At 37.5% G+C, this 19,119-nt stretch overlaps 1 protein-coding gene across 1 annotated transcript in view; it reads left to right on the plus strand.

The window, feature by feature from the left end:
* JAZF1 (JAZF zinc finger 1) overlaps positions 1-19,119 on the plus strand; it is a 180,355-nt gene that overhangs the window by 92,362 nt on the left and 68,874 nt on the right. Inside the window, exon 2 of the mRNA XM_079302736.1 lies at positions 6,152-6,224. Coding sequence (XP_079158862.1) covers positions 6,152-6,224 — 73 coding nt within the window. The remainder of the gene's footprint in view (positions 1-6,151; positions 6,225-19,119) is intronic.

The following is a 19,119-nucleotide window of genomic DNA, read 5'->3' on the forward strand; positions in this document are numbered from 1 at the left end:
GCACCTTAATCTTGGAAAGAACCTAAGCTTGCCCTTAAATAGTAAAAGTGTTCTTAAATTGTACATTTAAAACTCTTGCAGAATCATATTTATCCTCCAGTGTTTTGTCTGAAGTAAAGAGCTTTTTGAAGATGAGGGCTTTTTTTTTCAATGAAATATATAATTAAGGAACTGTGTTAATATGTCTGCATTTTTTTTTTTTTTAATTTATAAGAAGATACGAATAATGCTGCATTTGGAATTGATAGTGTGAAACTCATAATGGTTTCCTTGTAATGGAGGTTTTAGATGGGGAGCAATTTCCAGGAACATTGAATTTATCTATTTCTGGCTTTTTAAGCTACATCCACATAGAAACAATTGCAGACTTTTGAGGATGCCAACAGAAATATTTGCCTTGGCATCATTAGTGAAACTAGCTAGTTTCAAGGGAAGTGTAGGTTTTAATTAACTAGCTGAGCTGACTTATATCAGCCAGTTTCCAGGCCAAGTGAAATACAAGACAGGCACTCTGCAAACCTGCTGGTGGGTGAGCAGAATGTGTGTATGGATGTTCTGGCAGTCAGGTTTGAGTCTGGGGAGCCTCTGTGTTTGCAGTTTACCCCAGTGTGATCTTGCACAAAAAGGTGAGATTATCATTAACGTCTACAAGTGACTTGGGAGAGACTTGTAAGTCCTTGGTCCTTGCAAATATGTGCTTTTAAAATCCTTTTAAAATCCTTTGCAGGGCTGTTATTTCTGTTACATTAAAAGCATTTTGTTACTGTTTTAGAGATTAAACCAAAAGAGAAATAAAACCCTTGGGTTGGCAAGGGGAGTTTTGCCTTTTGGCTTTTGTTGTAACTATTTGGTATATAATTGATATGACTTACAGAAGACATATTTTTCAAACTTAAGGCATTTTAAGATATGGATATCTCTAAACCCTTCCCTCCAAAAAGTATTATCTGCAACATCAGTGAATTGTCTTGTACTTCTCACCTCACCAGAGGTTCACTGGAGCTTTCTGAGAGACTTTGTTAGGCTGAAATTTGTTCCCCAGCAATCACCCCCACACTCAATTAGCATACTACCCCCTATGACAAAGATGGATAAAAGCATAATTATCAGCCATACTCAGGCTGTTGATCTGTGAAATCCGTTGGAGGATTACAGCTACAAAAATTTTGACAGTCCAGTACTACATTCGTAATTGAGCAGGGATTCATGTCTCCTGCTTTAGGCACCTGGACTTCTGTCAGTCTTGACCTCAACCTCTGCTTTTGTGAAATGGTGGCAGGAGGAGTAAAAACAGGACTGGGCAGTTCATATTCAAGATGTTGAAGAGCACTATAATTTTTACCACCTTTAGGTCATTATTTTTCTTCTGAAGCTATCTTTACCACTTTGCTAGTGGTAGTGACCTTTCCTGGTCCCTGTAAGAAGAAAGCCTGTGGTTGTAAAATAATGCCACTGGAATTTGTTAGCATTTTGTAAGGTGAAAAATGATCTTTCACAGGGATTTAAAACCAGGGCTCTTATGAAAGTGAAATTGTTTCTGATAACTGGCTTGTATCTTGTCGGGTAAAAACTGATTGCATTATATACAACGAAGATGTGTGAATTTTTGTGCAGAAATATTAATGTAGAACCAAGATATATAATTGAAGACTGTGCTTATATAGGATGTGTATGCCTTAGTTTATTATTTGCTCTCTTTAAAATACTTTGCCAGGTTAGGATTTTGCAGTGCTTTCAGGCTGCAAGTTATTTCTGTATAGTGATTTAGTAATCATAGGAAGCTTCAGTAGTCAGTGATTTATTTTGTTAGAACATACTCCACAAAAAATGCCTGGCTTTGTGTGAACAGTTCAAAGATGGCTCAGTGCAATTTATGGTCTCTCGACCTTAATTATGCACTCATGCTACTTGTGTAGTTGTCCAGTATGAAACAAATTGTGGATGTGAGAAATTGGAAGAGTCTAATCCTGTAGATGACTGTGGAATTCTGTCTCTCTTGAGGATATTAGCATCCACACTTCAGTCTTTTAAATAGTGAGGTGCTGGGATACAGAACAAAATTCTGGAGTAGTTCGTATAAGATAAAAAAATTATTTTAATAGCATTTCATTAAAAAAAATATAGGAGAGACAAAATCTAGCACCATAGTAAATTAGGAGGAGCTTAAAAATGCTCATAGCATTAGAGAAAGTAATTCTTCCCACTGTGGAATGAAATCAGTGGCACATAATGTTTATGAGAAGAGACACATAATGAAGGCAGCTAATGTGCAGCGGGTGGCAATTTGTTCTACTGGATTTAAAGTGTTACTGCAAAACCAATGAAGTAGTGAGTCTTGGACAGCCCCTGTTAATTCAAAAAGTGAGGATAACTAGTTAAAGTAAAGTTAATCAACCGGTCTCCTCAAGTTCTGGAATCAATTTTGTGCGTGTGCTGGGTATTTTTCTTACAAGAAAGGGAACTCAGATCAGAACTAAGTTATTGCTTAAGTATTTTCAAGAAGAAATTTGCCATCTGTGAGTGTTTAATCCATTGTAGGTGTCTGTTTGGAAACTATTTAGGCTCCTTTTGGCTGACTTTGACCAGTCTATGTGAAGAAACATTGACTAAACATTTAAAATTAGACAGTTCCATTTTTGTGAGATTGACAACAGATTTTTGTCGCCTCTGCTCCTTGTTCCCAAATCAGATTAAGTGAGAGCATTGGCTGATGCATAACATCCTGGTCAGTGGAGCAGCCATGATTTGGGCAGCATGTGTGGTATTAGAAAACATTGCTAGTGTCTGTATTAATGTGTTTAGGCATGAGAAAAACTGCTGGAAGTCCAGGCTATAGAAGGTCCAGCATCAGGGAATGCTTAATCTCTGCTGCTTAATCTCTCTGTAGCTGTACTTGCTATTCCTTAAAAAAGAAAGAAAGAAAGTGCTAATTATACTGGGGGTTTTTTGTATCAATTCTGAGATGGTTGTGATGTCTTTGTAGTTGTTAACAATGTATATTCACTCTGCTCAAAAGAGTGCTAACTAACATCAGCAGTGTAAGCAGAGACTGCCTAAACTGGAAGTAAAATACAATAAAGGGGATGGAGAGGTCAGGCAGAAGCAGAAGGGGAGAGGGCAGTCCAGGGAATGAATTGCATCTATGTGCAGTCCTGTGGTACAAGAGTGAAGAAGTTAGTATAGACATCTCCATGAAAGTTTTAACTTGTTCTTATGTTGGGACATTTTGAGAGGGGAGAATAACAGGGAAAGCAGTAGAGAGCAATGGAGGGCAGGATACATAGGAAGAATTGGAGTTAGGAAGGGGCAGGAGAGAGGAAAGGCACAGTCTGAGGCTGGGCAGAGGAAGAGAGAATCGAGACAGAATGGTGGCAGTTTTAGACAGGGAGAAAAAAGCTGGCAGTGGTGGGCAAAATGTGCCTGGATAGCACAGCCATGCAGGTTTTAGGTGGAAGCAGAGGGGCTGCCAGTGTGGTCTTCATGCCCCTCAACTGGGAAGGACTGGTCCAGGGCCTCATGGCTGCTGCCATCTCTGGCACAGCTGGTCTGGTTTCTTCTCTTTTCTGCTCTTTTCTGAGGGTCTTGCTGTAGCCCCAGAACAAGTTTCTGAGTTTTTTGCGTTTGTTTGTTGTTTTTTTTTGGTTTTTTTATGTTATAGTTGAGGAAGATAAATAATACCCAGCAGTGTTATGTGTAGTTTCTGCTGCAGAAGTGAATGCAGCATTCCCATGACTGGCAACCCAGCACCTAGTTGCAAGAGGAATAAAAATGTGTCAAGCATTCCAAGTGCTAAATTCATACAAGATTTTTTTTGCCATGGCTTGGATTATTTTGTGGAATTGGTATATACAGCATAAATTACTTTGAAAACATGTGAAGTCTGATACATGGAGGGGTGAGGGATATATAGACACATAAATACATAGAATAGAATCTGCATTGTGTCCCTCATGTGTCAGGCAGCACCTACTGAGAGACAAGAGTCTGCTTTCTCCAGGTGTCAGCAGGCAAATTGCTCTCTTTCTGATAACACACTCCTACAGAAGTTATGGAGCTTTTGGTTTTTGTCTTTGTATTTTCATCTTCAGCTGGTTATGGGCAGCCACTGGCAAGCTGCAGGAAGGGTGGTGGACTCTCCATTAGAGCCTTTCCTTGTCCTCTCCCACAGATAACGTGCAGCACTCTGATGTAAACCAGCCTCAGTTTTGTCTCCTTCAGTCACAGAAACTGTTGTTTATAGGTGAAGGTTAATCCCATTTAAGAACTGGATTAGCAAAGACATAGTCATTTAACCACAGATGCTGAACTTGGGCTGCAGCAGTTCTCAGATAGTCCTGGCTGGGATTAATGCCCTGCAGACATTCTGCATCCAGACAGTTTCATGGCAGGCCATGCACCACTGAGATGTGAATCTGAGAAAGCTCACCATGGCAGCAGTTGTATGCTTGGCCTGCTAAATGATGGTGGATTTTATAGAAAGAAAGGAAGTCAAAGATCTTTGCATGTTGTTTGAACCTAACTTCCTCAGAGAAGTGAATTAGAAAACATGGGAGAGCACTGGTGCTTTGCTGTCTTTGATTATCTTCAAATGGGGTGTGATGTGTTGGCAATTGCTGCAGAATTTCCCCAGGCACCAGCAGGATCTGTTCCTCTCAGGAGCAACAGGCTTGGCTTTGCTGATTGGATTGGCACTTGTACTTTTATCCTTCTTCACTGAACTTTCTTAGAGTTATTTATCTCTTCAGGTATATATTGATAAAGGCATGTTAGCAAATCCTGCAGCCTCAGAAGTGCAGGAGCAAGTGTTAAGGAGAAAGATTAGGATCGGTCTGAGCTGAGAGATTTTTCCTTGAATAAGGACATTGTCTGCTTCAGCAGGGGTGTGACAAATACACCAACCCCCAAGCACTGTCCCCATTCAGTTCAGTTAAAAATCTTCCTTAAGGCACAACAGCAGAGACAGATTTCAAAATAGTTGTATCATGTTTTAATCCCCACAAAAAACACCAAAAGCAACTGATCAAGTCAAACTAATGTGCTTATCAAGAGAATGAGTTTTTAAACATTAACAATACTTAAAAGCTGTAGAAGGAAGCAAGAACAATCTAAAATATTGGATTTGATTGGAGTGCCCCACGCCCTCTCCCTCTCACCAAACACAAAGTAGATGGTTCTCAGAAATAAAAAATGGATAGCAAAGCAGTGGTGTGGGGAGCCATTTGGTAAAGGCAGCTTTTATTCTTGATACTTAAAATGCAGAAGTTACACAGAGAATTGCTTTTCAAGTAATGCATAAAACATGTTGTATAATCTGCACAGGCAGGATGTACACTTTCCATTTGGAATTTTTGAAGATTATTTATGCTCAGTTCCTAAAGGTGCCTATCAACTATGCAGGGCAAAGTTGTAGTAAAAACTTCAATATAACTCTGGGTTTTGGTGTAAGAAAACTGTCTCAATTACGGACATACTCCCTTGGCTTTGGCTTCAGAAATTCAAACCAAAACTCCTTTGTTAGATACAAGCACAACTTAACTGCAAAGGACAATGGAAACCATGATTTAAAACATATTTTTTCATTTGAGTGAGAAATTTAGCACTCGAGGGAATTTGGATATGTTTGCTTCAGGGCTTTTGGTGGGCAGTGCTCTGCTTGGCAAGCATTTTGCTTCAAGAGCATTCTTGTATGACTTTTCTGATTCAGAGCTTCAGAAAATAAACTGTAGAGAAGGGAGAGAACAAAACTCAGAGATGCAGAAGAAAAGTCTCAAGGCTTAACAGATGAGATCTAATCACTCTTGGAACACCTTAAAAGTTAAAATAGCTACATTAGAAAAGAAGCAAGCTTGAACCATTTAACACTATAAATCATGGAAAGCAGTGAAAACTAATATTTATGAGGGGGATTGTGAAAGCTTGTGTGACAGTTGGAAATTACATCACTGTTGATATTTCAAATTCTTGCATAAAGTAATGCAATCCTGTGTTTATGAATGAATGGGAGAGTGATTGAGCTGTGCTGAGTGTACTCTGTGGATAAACTGGCCTGAGCTATTTTGTGCCCACTTTGGTTACTTTGCAGCATTCAGACCCCTAATTTCATTGTTAAATAGAGTAAACTCAATTCTGTGTATGTATTTCTTTTTTCCAGATACAGACCCACGTGTATTAGAGAAACAAGAACTTCAGCAGCCAACGTATGTTGCTCTAAGTTACATTAACAGGTAAGTGTGATTATTTTTCAGGTATAACTGATCTTGGTTTGCACAATGTGTATTTTACCAAAATGTCATGGTTATGGATGCACTGTTTTACATCATGGGATATGACACTATCATAGCACCTGTTTTGGAAAAACAGTTGAATTATAATTTAACTAAATTTTTTATCACTTTTGGATAGGTTACAGGCAGCCCTTCAGCTGCACTGCTCAAATACTTAGGAATGAGGTTTTAGCTTTTTATGTTTTAGCTAAATCTCATGCCAGACAAGATAATTTTTCTTGGCTTAGTTTTCTATTTTACTGTACTTCACACAAGTGAGTAGAGAAAGATTTCACTTTCAATTGAAAAAAAATTCTATCTGACAACAGTTCAATATGTAAGCGGATTTTTTACAGGACTTCAAAAGATTTTCAGCCACAATAAATAGCTTTAAAAATCTTGCTTATCAGCCCTGTATAACCTAAGACTTGAATACAATTAAGAAATTAAACAATTTTAAAGTACTTTTCTAAAAAAACAGAGCCTTCCTTCATTTTTCAGTTATTGACTGATGGTGGTACTGAAACCTCTGGGGTACTCCAGCATGCATTATTACTTTCTATACATACAAGACCAGTTTGCTTTTTTATTTCTGCTGTCAAGAGGATGAGATACAAACTCATAACCCTGTAATCCTGGAAGATTAACCCAGAATTTAGTTTGACATAGGCTGAGTTGATTCAAACTCTCACGGGCCACGCAAAATTTTTCTTTCTAATTCTACTTCACTTTTAAAATGGGAAAAAGTGAAACAAAAGCAAAAACCAACAAACTTTTAAGAACACAGAACACACTGTTTGACTTTCTATAATGTTTGTTGTAGCAAAAAAGTGTCAGTGGGGTGTGTGGGGGAAGAATACTTTGAGGTATGAAAGTAAGAAGTGGTGTTCACTTGGTGAAATGACTACATTTTCTCCACTACATGAGGCTGTGATGATTAAGAATAGCCATATTGACATGATTTCCTACTTGGCAAGTAACTCCTGTTCTTCCTGGAGACAGTCTGACTCTCAAAGCATATTTTGAAATTAGCCATGACCCTTTTTAACACATAGTTCTGCTGATCTCATTTAATGTGTAACACTTTTTTTTTTTTGCAATATGTAGGCTTGGTATGCTGTTGTGCATGTTGGTATGTTTCCCTTTTTCCAGCATATACTTGAGTGCTTTCTCTTTTTGCTTCTGTGATTATTTTACTTAATGTAAGAAAGGGGAAAGTTTTTGGTTGTTGTTTTGTTGGTTTTTGTTTTTTTTTTTTAATTAGGGAAAACAGTTTTAAGTCCACATATTTGACCATGGGACTTGTTTTAAGTGGGACTTGACCATCCAGTTTGGAATCAGACTACTTTTAATGTAGTTTGAAAGTGATACCTCATCTAGATTTCATTATTTTGGTACCTTTTAAACAGAGTTCTGTGTGACTGAGACAGTTTTAGTTGCTACATATTTCATCCAAACTTTCTTCCTGTCTCATTTCTGAAAAATAATTCTGGAGAACCCAACTGTGTTGTTTGTATAGTAAAACTGAATCTGAATTGACTTGTGCTTGAACCAGCTGCTATTTAGCTACTCTTTTAATTGTATTTTAATTTTTTCCAAAATGCTAGTATCTTTCATTGAACCACCTGCTCTATGTGACTCAGTCTCTTGAGGGAGCAGCAATATCCATTACAGTACAAGACATGCCTTTCTATTTCCCACTACATATGCCAGAGCTGAGTTCTGCTTTGTTGTCCCAGGCTATGAACTCAGATTTTGTAGCCTAATACATGTCATAAACATGTTGCATACTGTTAGATATCAAACACCAGATACGGCTGCACTTTTTTTAAACCCATGCTTTTATGGCTTCCAAGTGGAACTGAACTTAGCTCAGCTCCTGCTGTGAGTTACAGACCTTAAAACAATCTTCCCCTGCAAGTTTGTATATTCAATATGTTCTGTGTGGGCCATACGGGCTCGTGGAGCCTGGGAAAACAGGGACATCTGATTCTCAGGGACTGCCAAAATTGTATGATAAGATGTGCACTAAATATATGTTGTGGTAGAAAGATTAAATGGGTGTGCTTTATGCTCTGCCCATTGCCCTGTTGTATAGTGGCTATTATGAGCTAAAACAAAACATAAATCTGGCTTGTCTGGCTTGATAGCTGGGAGGATAAAGTATCAGTAAAACAGACAGTAGAGAGGGAAGGGTACTGGAGTCTCTGTTTACAACTTGAAACATACTCTTGTTTCCATTTCCCTCTATCCCTGGTTATTTTCTCAGGCATATTATTATAGCAATACTGTTTGAGCTCTGAAGTTCTGAGACAGCTCTCAGATTGTGGATGTCTGAATCTGTAAGACTCCTTCTCTTTCTCTGCTGGAGATTTACTGCCATTACAGCTTTCAGTAACTGCACACAGATGCTGCTTCCATAGTGTGTGATCCTCATGTAGACAGATAACGTTCCTTTTAAAACTGGTGGACAAAATATAAATTATGGGTCATAATGGTTTGTTACTGCTACATCAAACACTTCCATCAGACACTGACTGAATTGCCACAAATCCCTTTCTCAGACAAAGTTTAGTGTAGCCTTAGTGCAGTCCCCAATATTGATGGTTATTCCCTGCTTTCTTCTGGTTTGGTTTCTTAGAAGTCAGAATTGGAATCAATAAAAGACACACTGCAGCTAAAGCAGATGCAGTTAATCTGTTTCCGTCTATAAATACAGGAGAGGTTTGTCTGCAAGGGGTTCAATGGTGCTACTACAAGATGGAATACTGGCTGTGATCTGTCAGGAGTAGTTGCAAATGAGCACTTGGGCCAACATCCTCCAGTACTTTCTAGAGGTATTTCCTTTGTAGTGGGTCAAGACACTTTTATATTTTCTATTGCATTGAAATGCAGTAATTAGCCACTGAGATTAATATTACTTATACTGCTACTTAAATGCAGATTTTTTAACTTTAAGTTGATAAACTTGACTATGAATTTTGCTTGGTGTTTATTGGACTCTGACAATGTCTCTGGACATTGTTTGTGCCTCTGAGTGTGTTAGTCTGGGGTTTTAGAGGTGATGCCTCTTGAGGTTGCTCTATTACCTGACATTGCAGCATCACAGCCAAGGCTTTTAGATTGGTGCAGTCTCAGTATTCTCATATTTGAAAGTTTGTCTATTGTGGATACTGATGGTTACCTGTTAATGAGGAAAACAGCTGTTGTGGGAATGTTTGAGATATTTACAAAAACAGCAAAACAAACATACCAATATTACTAGCACAAGTAAGAACACAACAGAGGCATACAAATAATTCCTTTGTCTGAAAAGGTAGTATTAAAAAAATGCTTATAATAAAAAAGCTTTTATTCCCAACTTGGTGAATGAAAAATTCTTTACAATTAGGTTTTAATGGAGGTATTTCAACTTTTAGATTGCAAATATCAGAAATAGGTTATTGGAGCCAATTCCTTTGACCTTGAGTATGAAGGTTGGAAAGTACCATAGTAACTTGTATTATTGGAAACACATACCATAAAACGAACAATTAATTCTGTATTTAATACAGTTTCCATGAAATACATTTTTCTTAGATTCAGTAGTTGCTTTGCTTTAAAAAGTTTCATCCAGATGGGGAAAAAAGAAAACTAGTATGCACCTACAACTGAAACTAAGCAGTCATAATTATATACTGTTTCTGCTTCAAATTGCATAACGTCTGTATTACAGAATTGTTGAAAATAAAGACTGTTGTAATATTAAAATATTTTAATATCTACCAAAATATTTTAATTATGTTAACCCCAGGTTCTTTTTAATAGTGTTTTTGTATTCAAAATTGAGGTCAGAGAAGAAGGGTTATATAATAAAATATGTTTTAAGTATCAATCCTGCAAGCAGTTGGAGCACACTGGTGAGAATGTTTTTGGTGTTGCCTCTGGGCAGTCTGTTGAATGAGACTATTGAATGTCTACAAAGTTCATTCTCATGCACAACTGGTAGCACAAATGAAACCTGGGAGCAAAATTGGATGGCATTCTTAGACGAAGAGCCCAAGATTATCCATCTCTGAACCAATCTAACATTTTAGCTCCTCCGTCCAGGTTTAATTTTAACTAGCAAGATTTTGCATCACTGTTGCCATTATAAATTCCTATAGGCTTCAGGCATCTCATCTCCCCTCACTTCCCTTTTGTTTCACCTGTCACTGTCTTCTCAAGACAAAGTTTTCTTACTCTGTCTCGTTTTTTTAATATCATGAGAAATAAAATCAGTCATTTCTGTGAACATGTACTTTTGTGAAAGAAATTATTTGCATGTAAAGTTCTGGCCACTGCAAACTCTCCCTGTGTCTTGTCCAGCTCACTAACTCTGGTTCTGCTACTATGACCTGGTTTTTTCCAGGAGTAAAGCAAAAAACCATAGGATTTAATGATAATTTGAAAGTTATTTTGAAAAGTGGCATATTTTTAGGTAGTGTTATGTTTAGTGTACACTATGCTACTAATGCAATAACAAGAAGAATGTTTTTAAATTTGAAACAATGTCCTTTGACTACATCTGTGGGGTTTTGTTGCCTGGAATCAGAAGAAAAACTTTTGCAAACAATATTGAAATGGTAATATAAAAAGTGTTTCTTTAAGAAAAAAAGCTTTTAGGTGCACAAAACACAGGAATGTGCACACATGGTAGAGGATTTCTATGATTTTTATGAGGTTAATTAATTAGTATGTCTTGCAGGTCCATCCAATAAGGGACCAGTTGCCTCAGCAACCCACACTTGGGTCTGCCCCTTGAAGTTGCTCCAGAGCATTTTCTTTGCCCTATATTTTGTTATGTCACTCAGGCACTGGTGTAAAACAAAATGTCCATGTTAGAAATTCTTTTCTTGAGAATAAGACTAAATGGAATTTCAAGAACGTGTTCAAAAGAGACAGCTGTTGTTCTAAAGTGTGAGAAAGTGCTAAAATCTATACAACTATATATTAAAAATCTACAAAGCTACAAATATATAAAAAAGCTAAAAATCGTTGGGCATCAGTTTCTTAGCAGAGTACGTGGTACTGCAATGCTTTGCACTTTTCCTGAGTTCAGCCCTGAGAGATTTTCCTGGGGTAAGCTACGAGCAGCAGTTGAACAAAAGCCCAGTGAAAGACTTCAGCCTCTCAGAGCTCAGAGCCCATGGCTGCATGTGCCATCAAAGTGCTCTACCAAACGTTTTCTCAGCAGCAGTGAGAATCTTGTTCCTTCCTTTTTACTATGAGCACAAGCGTTAAGTTGTTTGAGCAATTTGTGAGAGACAATTCAGTATTCTCTGCCTTGATTCCCTAAGAGTGTTTTAATCCTAAGATTGTTGACAAACTTGGGATAGGACATAGCTTCTCCTCCTGGCATTTCTTCTGATGTCTGTGTACCATCACTGTCATGGCTGTTTGGCACAGTTTGGAATGAAAACTGTGAGGCTGGAGAGAAGTATGTTTGTTTCTCCTTGCTTGCCACCATCATAAATACTTTTGCAGAATGCATATGGAAAGTGAAACAATTCTGAAATGGTGAGCGTCTTTCTCTAAAATAATTATTCCCTGCATCATTCACCTGATAAGCACTAGATCAGAACTCAAGTCTTTCTAATTAATTCAGGCACTATATTTCCACTTTGAAGTTGCATCATTGGTGCTACATAATAGATTATTTAAGACATGCCACCAATAAATATATAAAACCCCTTAAAATTGATTTTTGGTCTCAAAATAGTTAATTTGAATTTTTGAATTAGTAAAAAGCAAAATTTTAAAGAGAGGTATAACTAAGAGCCATCCTAAGTTTTTTTGGTATAGCATACACTGTCCTAAATCTCATGCCATGATTTAGAAACAGAAGGGTAGAGACAAGGGAGACTTTTCCATTTCAGGAATTCTATTATAGATGAGTTTTCTGTATGGGAGCATATGAGCCCATGAATCTGTTAAAGTATTGCTGTATCACCTGTTGATAGTTGCTACATTTTATAGTGTCTAGTACCACAGTTCTTCCTCTTTGTCTTAAAATTTAACTTTTCCTTCCTGTCACATGATACTGTCTCATTGGAATTGAATATCACCACTTTTAAAAGTGCAGTGCTTCCCTTGTATTGTTGGTTCTCATCAAGTTGAAGGTGCATGCCAATGCTTCCAGTAGCTGCTGGATTGAATGCATGTGACAGGATACAGAAAGAAAGGGATCAAAGTAACATATCAATTGCCAGATAATATTTTTTTGTATAAGCCTATTTTTAAGTTAACACTGACCAAGTAGATCATATGGTTTTATTCATGTAGCCATATCTTTATGCTCTGCTGTTTGACTTGTTCTGGAGATGGAACAAGACAAGCTTCAGATGATAATTCAAACAAGATGTGCAGAAATGAATGATAGTTAGGGTAAGGGGAATGTCTTTTGGTTTGGAAGGATTTATGCAGATGGCTTTGTTTTCTCTTTCTCTCTTTACCAGCTAAGCAAAGCTGAAGATTTATATGATGTGGAGCTCTTCTATTTCATGTCAGCAGGAAAGATCAAAAAGCAGATTGTCACTTTAAGAAAAAGCCAGGGTTGATTTTCTGTTTTAATTGAGAGGGAATTAGCTTTCTTATGGTAATTTTTCTGTGAAACACTCAGGATTTTTCCTTTTCTTTTCCATTCCATGAATCTCAAGTGAAAGAAGCATTGCCAAGTCAGAATTATTTCTTCCAAGTGAATGTGTGCACACCTCTGTGTAATTCCATTACCAAGCACTAGAGCTGTCAGTATAAGTCCTCAAGATTTTCAGAATTCTTGTCTCTATTGTTATTTCTTCATCTTTTGTCAATGTGGCAATGATGAAAAAACTGCCTTGTCTTCCTGGCATTGTGTTTTGTCTTGGCCAGTTCTGTTTCAATTCCCAGCTTTCTGCATAGGTATCTTGCACAAGTCACTGCATTTAGGGAAGGAGAAATACTTTATTTTCTCTTGCTTCAAAAAGGAGGACATTTCATTTCTATGGTGTTTAAATTTGATCCTAAGCAGTAGTAATGTTCTCAGAACAACTGTGTGTTGCCTGCACAAAAAACCATATTCAGATATTTTGTTGTCAGCTATGTGGGCTCTTAAGATTCTCAGTATCTATTTCTCTGTTATTTTGCCACAATAAGATCCTAATTCTTACTAGACTCAATCTTTATATTGCAATTATTTGACATATTTGCAGAGCTATTTGGAAAACATTAATGTGTCCTGTTTTGGATCCTCTGCAGAAATAAGATCTTGTAGGAACTATTATGCTTTGATTTCCAAGTGAAGGATGAGTAAAAATTTTGCAATTGTGATTAGTTTTCTTTTCAAGTACAATCTGAGTTAAAATGCCTGAAAGGAGTGTCTGTTCTTCCTGTCTTTACCATTTAGGAAAATGGCTGACATATACAGCTAGTTACCTCCTCTCCTAGCAAGTTTATTTTCTTTAAATCATAATCAACAACAGCAACAAAACATTACGTGCACCAGAGAAAATTACAGACTAAGTAGGTAACTTTTTAGGAAAGGTTCATACTGTCCAGTGTTTTGCTAAAAGCGTGTCGTGACCATTTTAGCTACGTGTGATGATTTGCAGATTGGCAAACTTGCTGTCCCTGGAATCCCAAGGCAGTCCAGACCAGCTGCTGGTAATTTTCATTGACTGTAGACTGATTTTTTTATGAATCTAAAATTTACGTATCATTGACCTTGGGTAAAAAAGTAGTTGTGCTGCTTTATATAATTTCACTGATTTTTAAGAAGTAACAATATCTCATTGTAAAGCTGCCTACTTAGATTTGTTGAAAAAAAGCATGCATAGGATTAATCTACAGAAAGACTTAACATTAGGTTTTCAAATAAATTTGGTAGTTCAAAATGCAAATTATTGAATTACTTTTCTTTCCTATGTTAGCTTTTAGTTATGTGATCATTTTCTGTATTCTTAGATTCATTCCATTAGTGAATATCCCACAAATTTATTAAAATGCAACAAACTATATCTGTAATTCCTTGATGTTTCCCTCTCTTCTCCTTCATTCTCATTTTTGCATATAGCAATTCCAGGTAAGGGCTCTTGCACATCATTTGCAAAGTCTTGCTAGCATTCAGTGAGAGATGAATAAAGGCCACGTGGCAAACAGAATTGCAGCACAAAGTTTGTATATTGTCATAGACATTCAGAAGTAGGGCTGCAATTTGGAGGTTGCACACCAAGCCTGTCCAAGTCATGCTTTAGGACAGCCTGTAGCCTAGGCTAGAGATTAAGTGCAGATGAGAGAATATTCTTAGTGCTGGAGAACTTGGCTCATGAGGAAAGAACATTGATGTCATCTTCTGCTGTGTGAAACCTACTCCAGAGTGTTACTCTCAGCTTTAATTTTCATTAAATACGTTTGCGGTTGGGTTGACCTCTCAATTTGATTCTGAGCCAGAGAGAAAATTTTATATCCTGCAAAGATGCATTCCTTATCCCACCACTTCCTCTGCAATACTCCAGTGTCCCAAGGAATGGAGACCAGGTGGAGAGCTTGACAAAGCTGGTTTCTTCTCTTGTTGAGGCCAAGGGTGCATTTAGCAGGCCAGCAAGGGAGCTGTGGAGTCCACCAGCAAAATGCTCTTGAAAGATGGTTCTCCTAGGTCTGGGAGAGGAATAGCACAGGTTATAGCAGTGTTTAAGCACCTTCAGTACAGAGCTGAAAGGAACCTGTGTTGTGCACTGGAATCCTAACTAGGCTTCATGCTGGAACAAAATGAAAAACTGAAGCCATCTAAGCAATTGGTGGGTATGAAACATAAGCATGACAGCAGTGAGGATGTATGTTATGATGAGGAATTAGTGAAGCTTGACTGCTCTGATTGTGAGTAGATATTATATTGTAAAGGAATTTCTAGTATGATGAAAATGGAGGAAAGAAGAAAAGGTTCCTTTGGCTTTTGGTTTTCCTTTGGGGCTGCTCTCCTAAACTTGTAAAGTGCTGAGAGGAGGAAGCCCTGGCACATCACCTGATTTTTGTTTAATCTACCTGATTTTGGAAAGATGTTATGGTATCATGCAATCAGAAAATAATTTTTGACAGCTTAGAGACAATAGGCAAAACCATAGGACTTACTGGATTTACTGGATTTTTGTGATGAATGTGGAAACAGAGAAGGGGTTGCTCTGATCTTGCCCTTGGATTCTTATGAAACATCCACAACTCAAACAGTGAAGACAATTTACAAGGCTGTAAAAGCAAGAACTTGCATGATGAAGTAGAACCCTGAAACTGGTGCAAGTGCCTGTTTTTTTTCTGATGTACATCTGTTGAAGGTGTTTGTGAATAGAGGTGGACAGTTGCCTGTCTTTGACCTCTGAAAGTCCAGAGTCCCGTGTACTTTAACAATAGTTGTGTATGTTACATATTACACATTGTTCAAGTAACTTATGTTGGATTATGGTGACCTGAAACACTCCAAAGGCTTGCTTGGCTCAGCAAACAAATGCTATTAAAGGGAGGCTTTATTTAATTAATTTGGCTCAGTTATAGTACAATTAGTCAGGCTGATTTAGTACTTTCTGAATCTTGGTTTCCCTGAAGCAATACAGTTTTGCAGACACTAGATTTCTTGTTCCAATTTTTCAGAGAACTGAGAAAGGTTTTCTTTCATTGTTAGTGTTGGAGGCTTGTTTGTGCAGTTTTGCTTTGTTTTTTGTTTGTTTTCTTTTTAAATCAGGCACAAGTATTTCCCCAAGTGGTATATGAGGATACAGGCAGAGATGGAAATAATTACAGCTGTAATTCCATCTGCAGGTGTAGATGGGCTGCAGGAGTAGACACTGCTGATTTGTCCTTGATTTATTGAGGAATTGCTGTGGGTTTGCCATGCGTGACTGTTTAATATCTAGTAATTTCTAATTTGAGCTGCTTTTGTAATGTATGAGCAAAACACTGTAACAGAGAGGGATGCAGTTATGGATTGTGGATTCTGGATGGAGGTGCAAAAAAGGTGACTTGTTCCAAAATTGTATATTAGTAACATTTCATATTGCCACCATCAGTGCTGGGGATTGACCATGTGCCTTGAATGAGCCTTTCACAAGGAACTTTTGAGCTGGGAATAGGCTGGATTTATTATTTGCTTTTATAGTGTGGATAGCAGGACCATTCCTCTTAGCATCCAGCTCACCTATAGCTCCTGTGGTGGTGACAACAATTTGTGGCAGTAAGTTCCACTGCTGCTACACACAATGTAAAGTAAATTCAACAAAACTCGCATATTTGTTGCAAGCATTTTCCTTCTCTGCAGTGTGAAATATGCTTAATAAAGTGTTAAAAAACCTAGCCCAAAGTATCCCTGTTCAAGGTGAGTCAAGGCATTTATGTGTGACTTCCCTCTCTACCGTTTCTTATTTCATTTGCTCACCTGTCATTTCTAAAATGTCAGCATTTAGGAAAAGTTGTGAAGCAATTTATACCAGGTTAGATGGGCAATGCTGTTTGCAAGAGGTAGCTGAGCAGTTCCTGTCCTCCATGCAGAGCATTACCAGAGCTGATGCTGACTTTTTAGTCAGTGTGGGTATAAAAGCCTGGTTTGATTATTTCCAGCACAAAAACTTTGAGCTTATGCTTTTAATGTGATCTTTGTTTTAATATGAACTACAGAAATGCTCTGGTACCAATGTTGAGATTGTAGAAATGCCCTGAATTTGCACCCAGCACTATGTAGCAGCTCTTTAATAAAAGAAAACCAAGCATGTTAGCATTTAAAATAATGACGTAAACACTTCTTTCTAAATGTAATTCTCATAATCTGCTAAATATACTGAAAAATGACATTGGGGGGGCTTTCAAGAACACGCAGGGGAGTATTTAGATTTCCTGTTCCAAATAATTTTCCCATGTAAAGTATATTCCCTTATTTTTTATAATTTTTTCTACTGATTTCTCTTGCACAGTACTTAGTCATAATGCTCTTAGAGATTGCCCTTTCTTGTTGCTGTTGTTTTTTGCCATTTAATGCAAAAAATTGGAAAAAGGCTTGTAGAAAACTGTAGTGCAGTTATATAAAATTAATATACTTTTCTTCATGCTAAAAAAAGAAACATGCAATCAATAGGTAAAGAACTACTATTTCTTTCATGCTCCATGAAGTGCAATCTCATTTATTCTTATTGGCACCTAAGGTTCTGTGCACATAATTGTTCATTTGCATCATATGTTTTAATGTTGCTGGTAGTTTTGATTTCACCCATCTGGCTCAGTTAGAGCAGTGTAACTCAGGGAATTGTAGACAGCACCACTGCCTTTCCTGGAAACTACCCTGCATCCCTTTCAGTTAGGAATTTTGCTTTAGACTTAAGTTCAGTCCATTAAGAGCCCTTAACTACTACATTGACTGGAAATCTATTATAGGAAACTACCTGTCACAGTTTATAATTGAATACTTCTACAAATCACATGTGTATAGATGAGGAGTGACTTAGTTGCTTGTGAAAGATCAGAGTTGGCTATCTTCCTACCTGATTTAAATTATGAATTTTTTTTTTCCTTTAACAATATTCTTGTGCAGGAATTAAATCATTCTGAAAACTTAATTTTGCTTTAATTTCAGACTAAGAAATTTTTAAAATTCTGCTCACACAAAATGCAGTATAAAATTACAATCTACATGCCCTCCTAAAGGTATTGTAAGTCTAAGCTTTTTTTTCCCCCCATTTCATTGGTTTAATATGTTTGAGAAGACAGGAAACATTACCAATAGTATAAGCTTTATAGGAAAAGATGTTGTACTTTCAATGAGCTAGGCAATTACATGTATTTTGGCTTTGTATTCATGTGATCCATAAAAGATGTTCAGTTTCCTCATTATTATTTTTTTCTTTCCCATTGCTGCTTCAGTGATGGTAAATGCAGACAGAAAATACTGCTTCAGTAAAATTTGGTCTTCATTATTTCACTTCCTGAGTGTCTAAAAAGCATGCTGGAGGTTTTGTGCACAGGTTGTGATGAAAAAGCTTAGATTATTGTATATTATTGTGATGGGGAAAGAAAAGAACCATGGCACAGAGGTATTCCATCCACATTTATTGAAAATAGTTTCTTGGCAGAAATTGTACTGAAGTAGAAGTCCATTACCATGAACAATTTTTGATTTGCAAGAGCAGTAATTGTATACATACTGCTTGTCAATGCATGTTCTTACATATGGTATAAAACTAAAACATTGCTATCTGACGAGTTCTTCATTTTTGCTGATGTCCTTATTTCATTTGAGGCATGGTTTATTGGGCCAGCATGTAGGGTAGAGTAAAATTTTCACAATGAAACCTGAAACTGGATGAAACAAACCTGAAGGCTGGATCAGGTTCACAGAAACATTTGCTGAGGTTTCTAAGTCTGGGTTGAATTTGCAGCCAATCTGTGCTCACTTACTGTGCATAGAAAGAACCACAAGAAATGTATTGGTTTCATATGGTTTCAGCCTTCAGTCACTTCACACTGCTGGTGACTTCAGCAAAAGCTGGTTGCTGCTTGCTCTAATTTCAGTGAAAGGGAACTGAGGCCCATGTCAAGTGATGTAAAAAGTCAAGTGTAGCAAGTGGTTTGACAGTGCCATCAAGTAGGAATGAGACAGAAAGCAAGAGACTTTGTGCTCCCAAAAGCACAAAGGAGAAAGGCAGTTGCTGGCAGGATGTCCCATCACACTTGAGAAACTCCCACTTGGCCATTACTGAGCCACAGTACAAGTGACAAGGGTTGGACTGTGCATGCAGGGTGGGTCTTGACAGGGAAGAGAGGACAAGGAAGGGCCAATTAGCAAAAAGGAGGATGCTTCACCTTATGGGTACAAACATGGGAGTTT

The sequence above is a fragment of the Erithacus rubecula genome, assembly GCF_903797595.1.
Source record: "Erithacus rubecula genome assembly, chromosome: 3".
Taxonomy (NCBI): Eukaryota; Metazoa; Chordata; class Aves; order Passeriformes; family Muscicapidae; genus Erithacus; species Erithacus rubecula.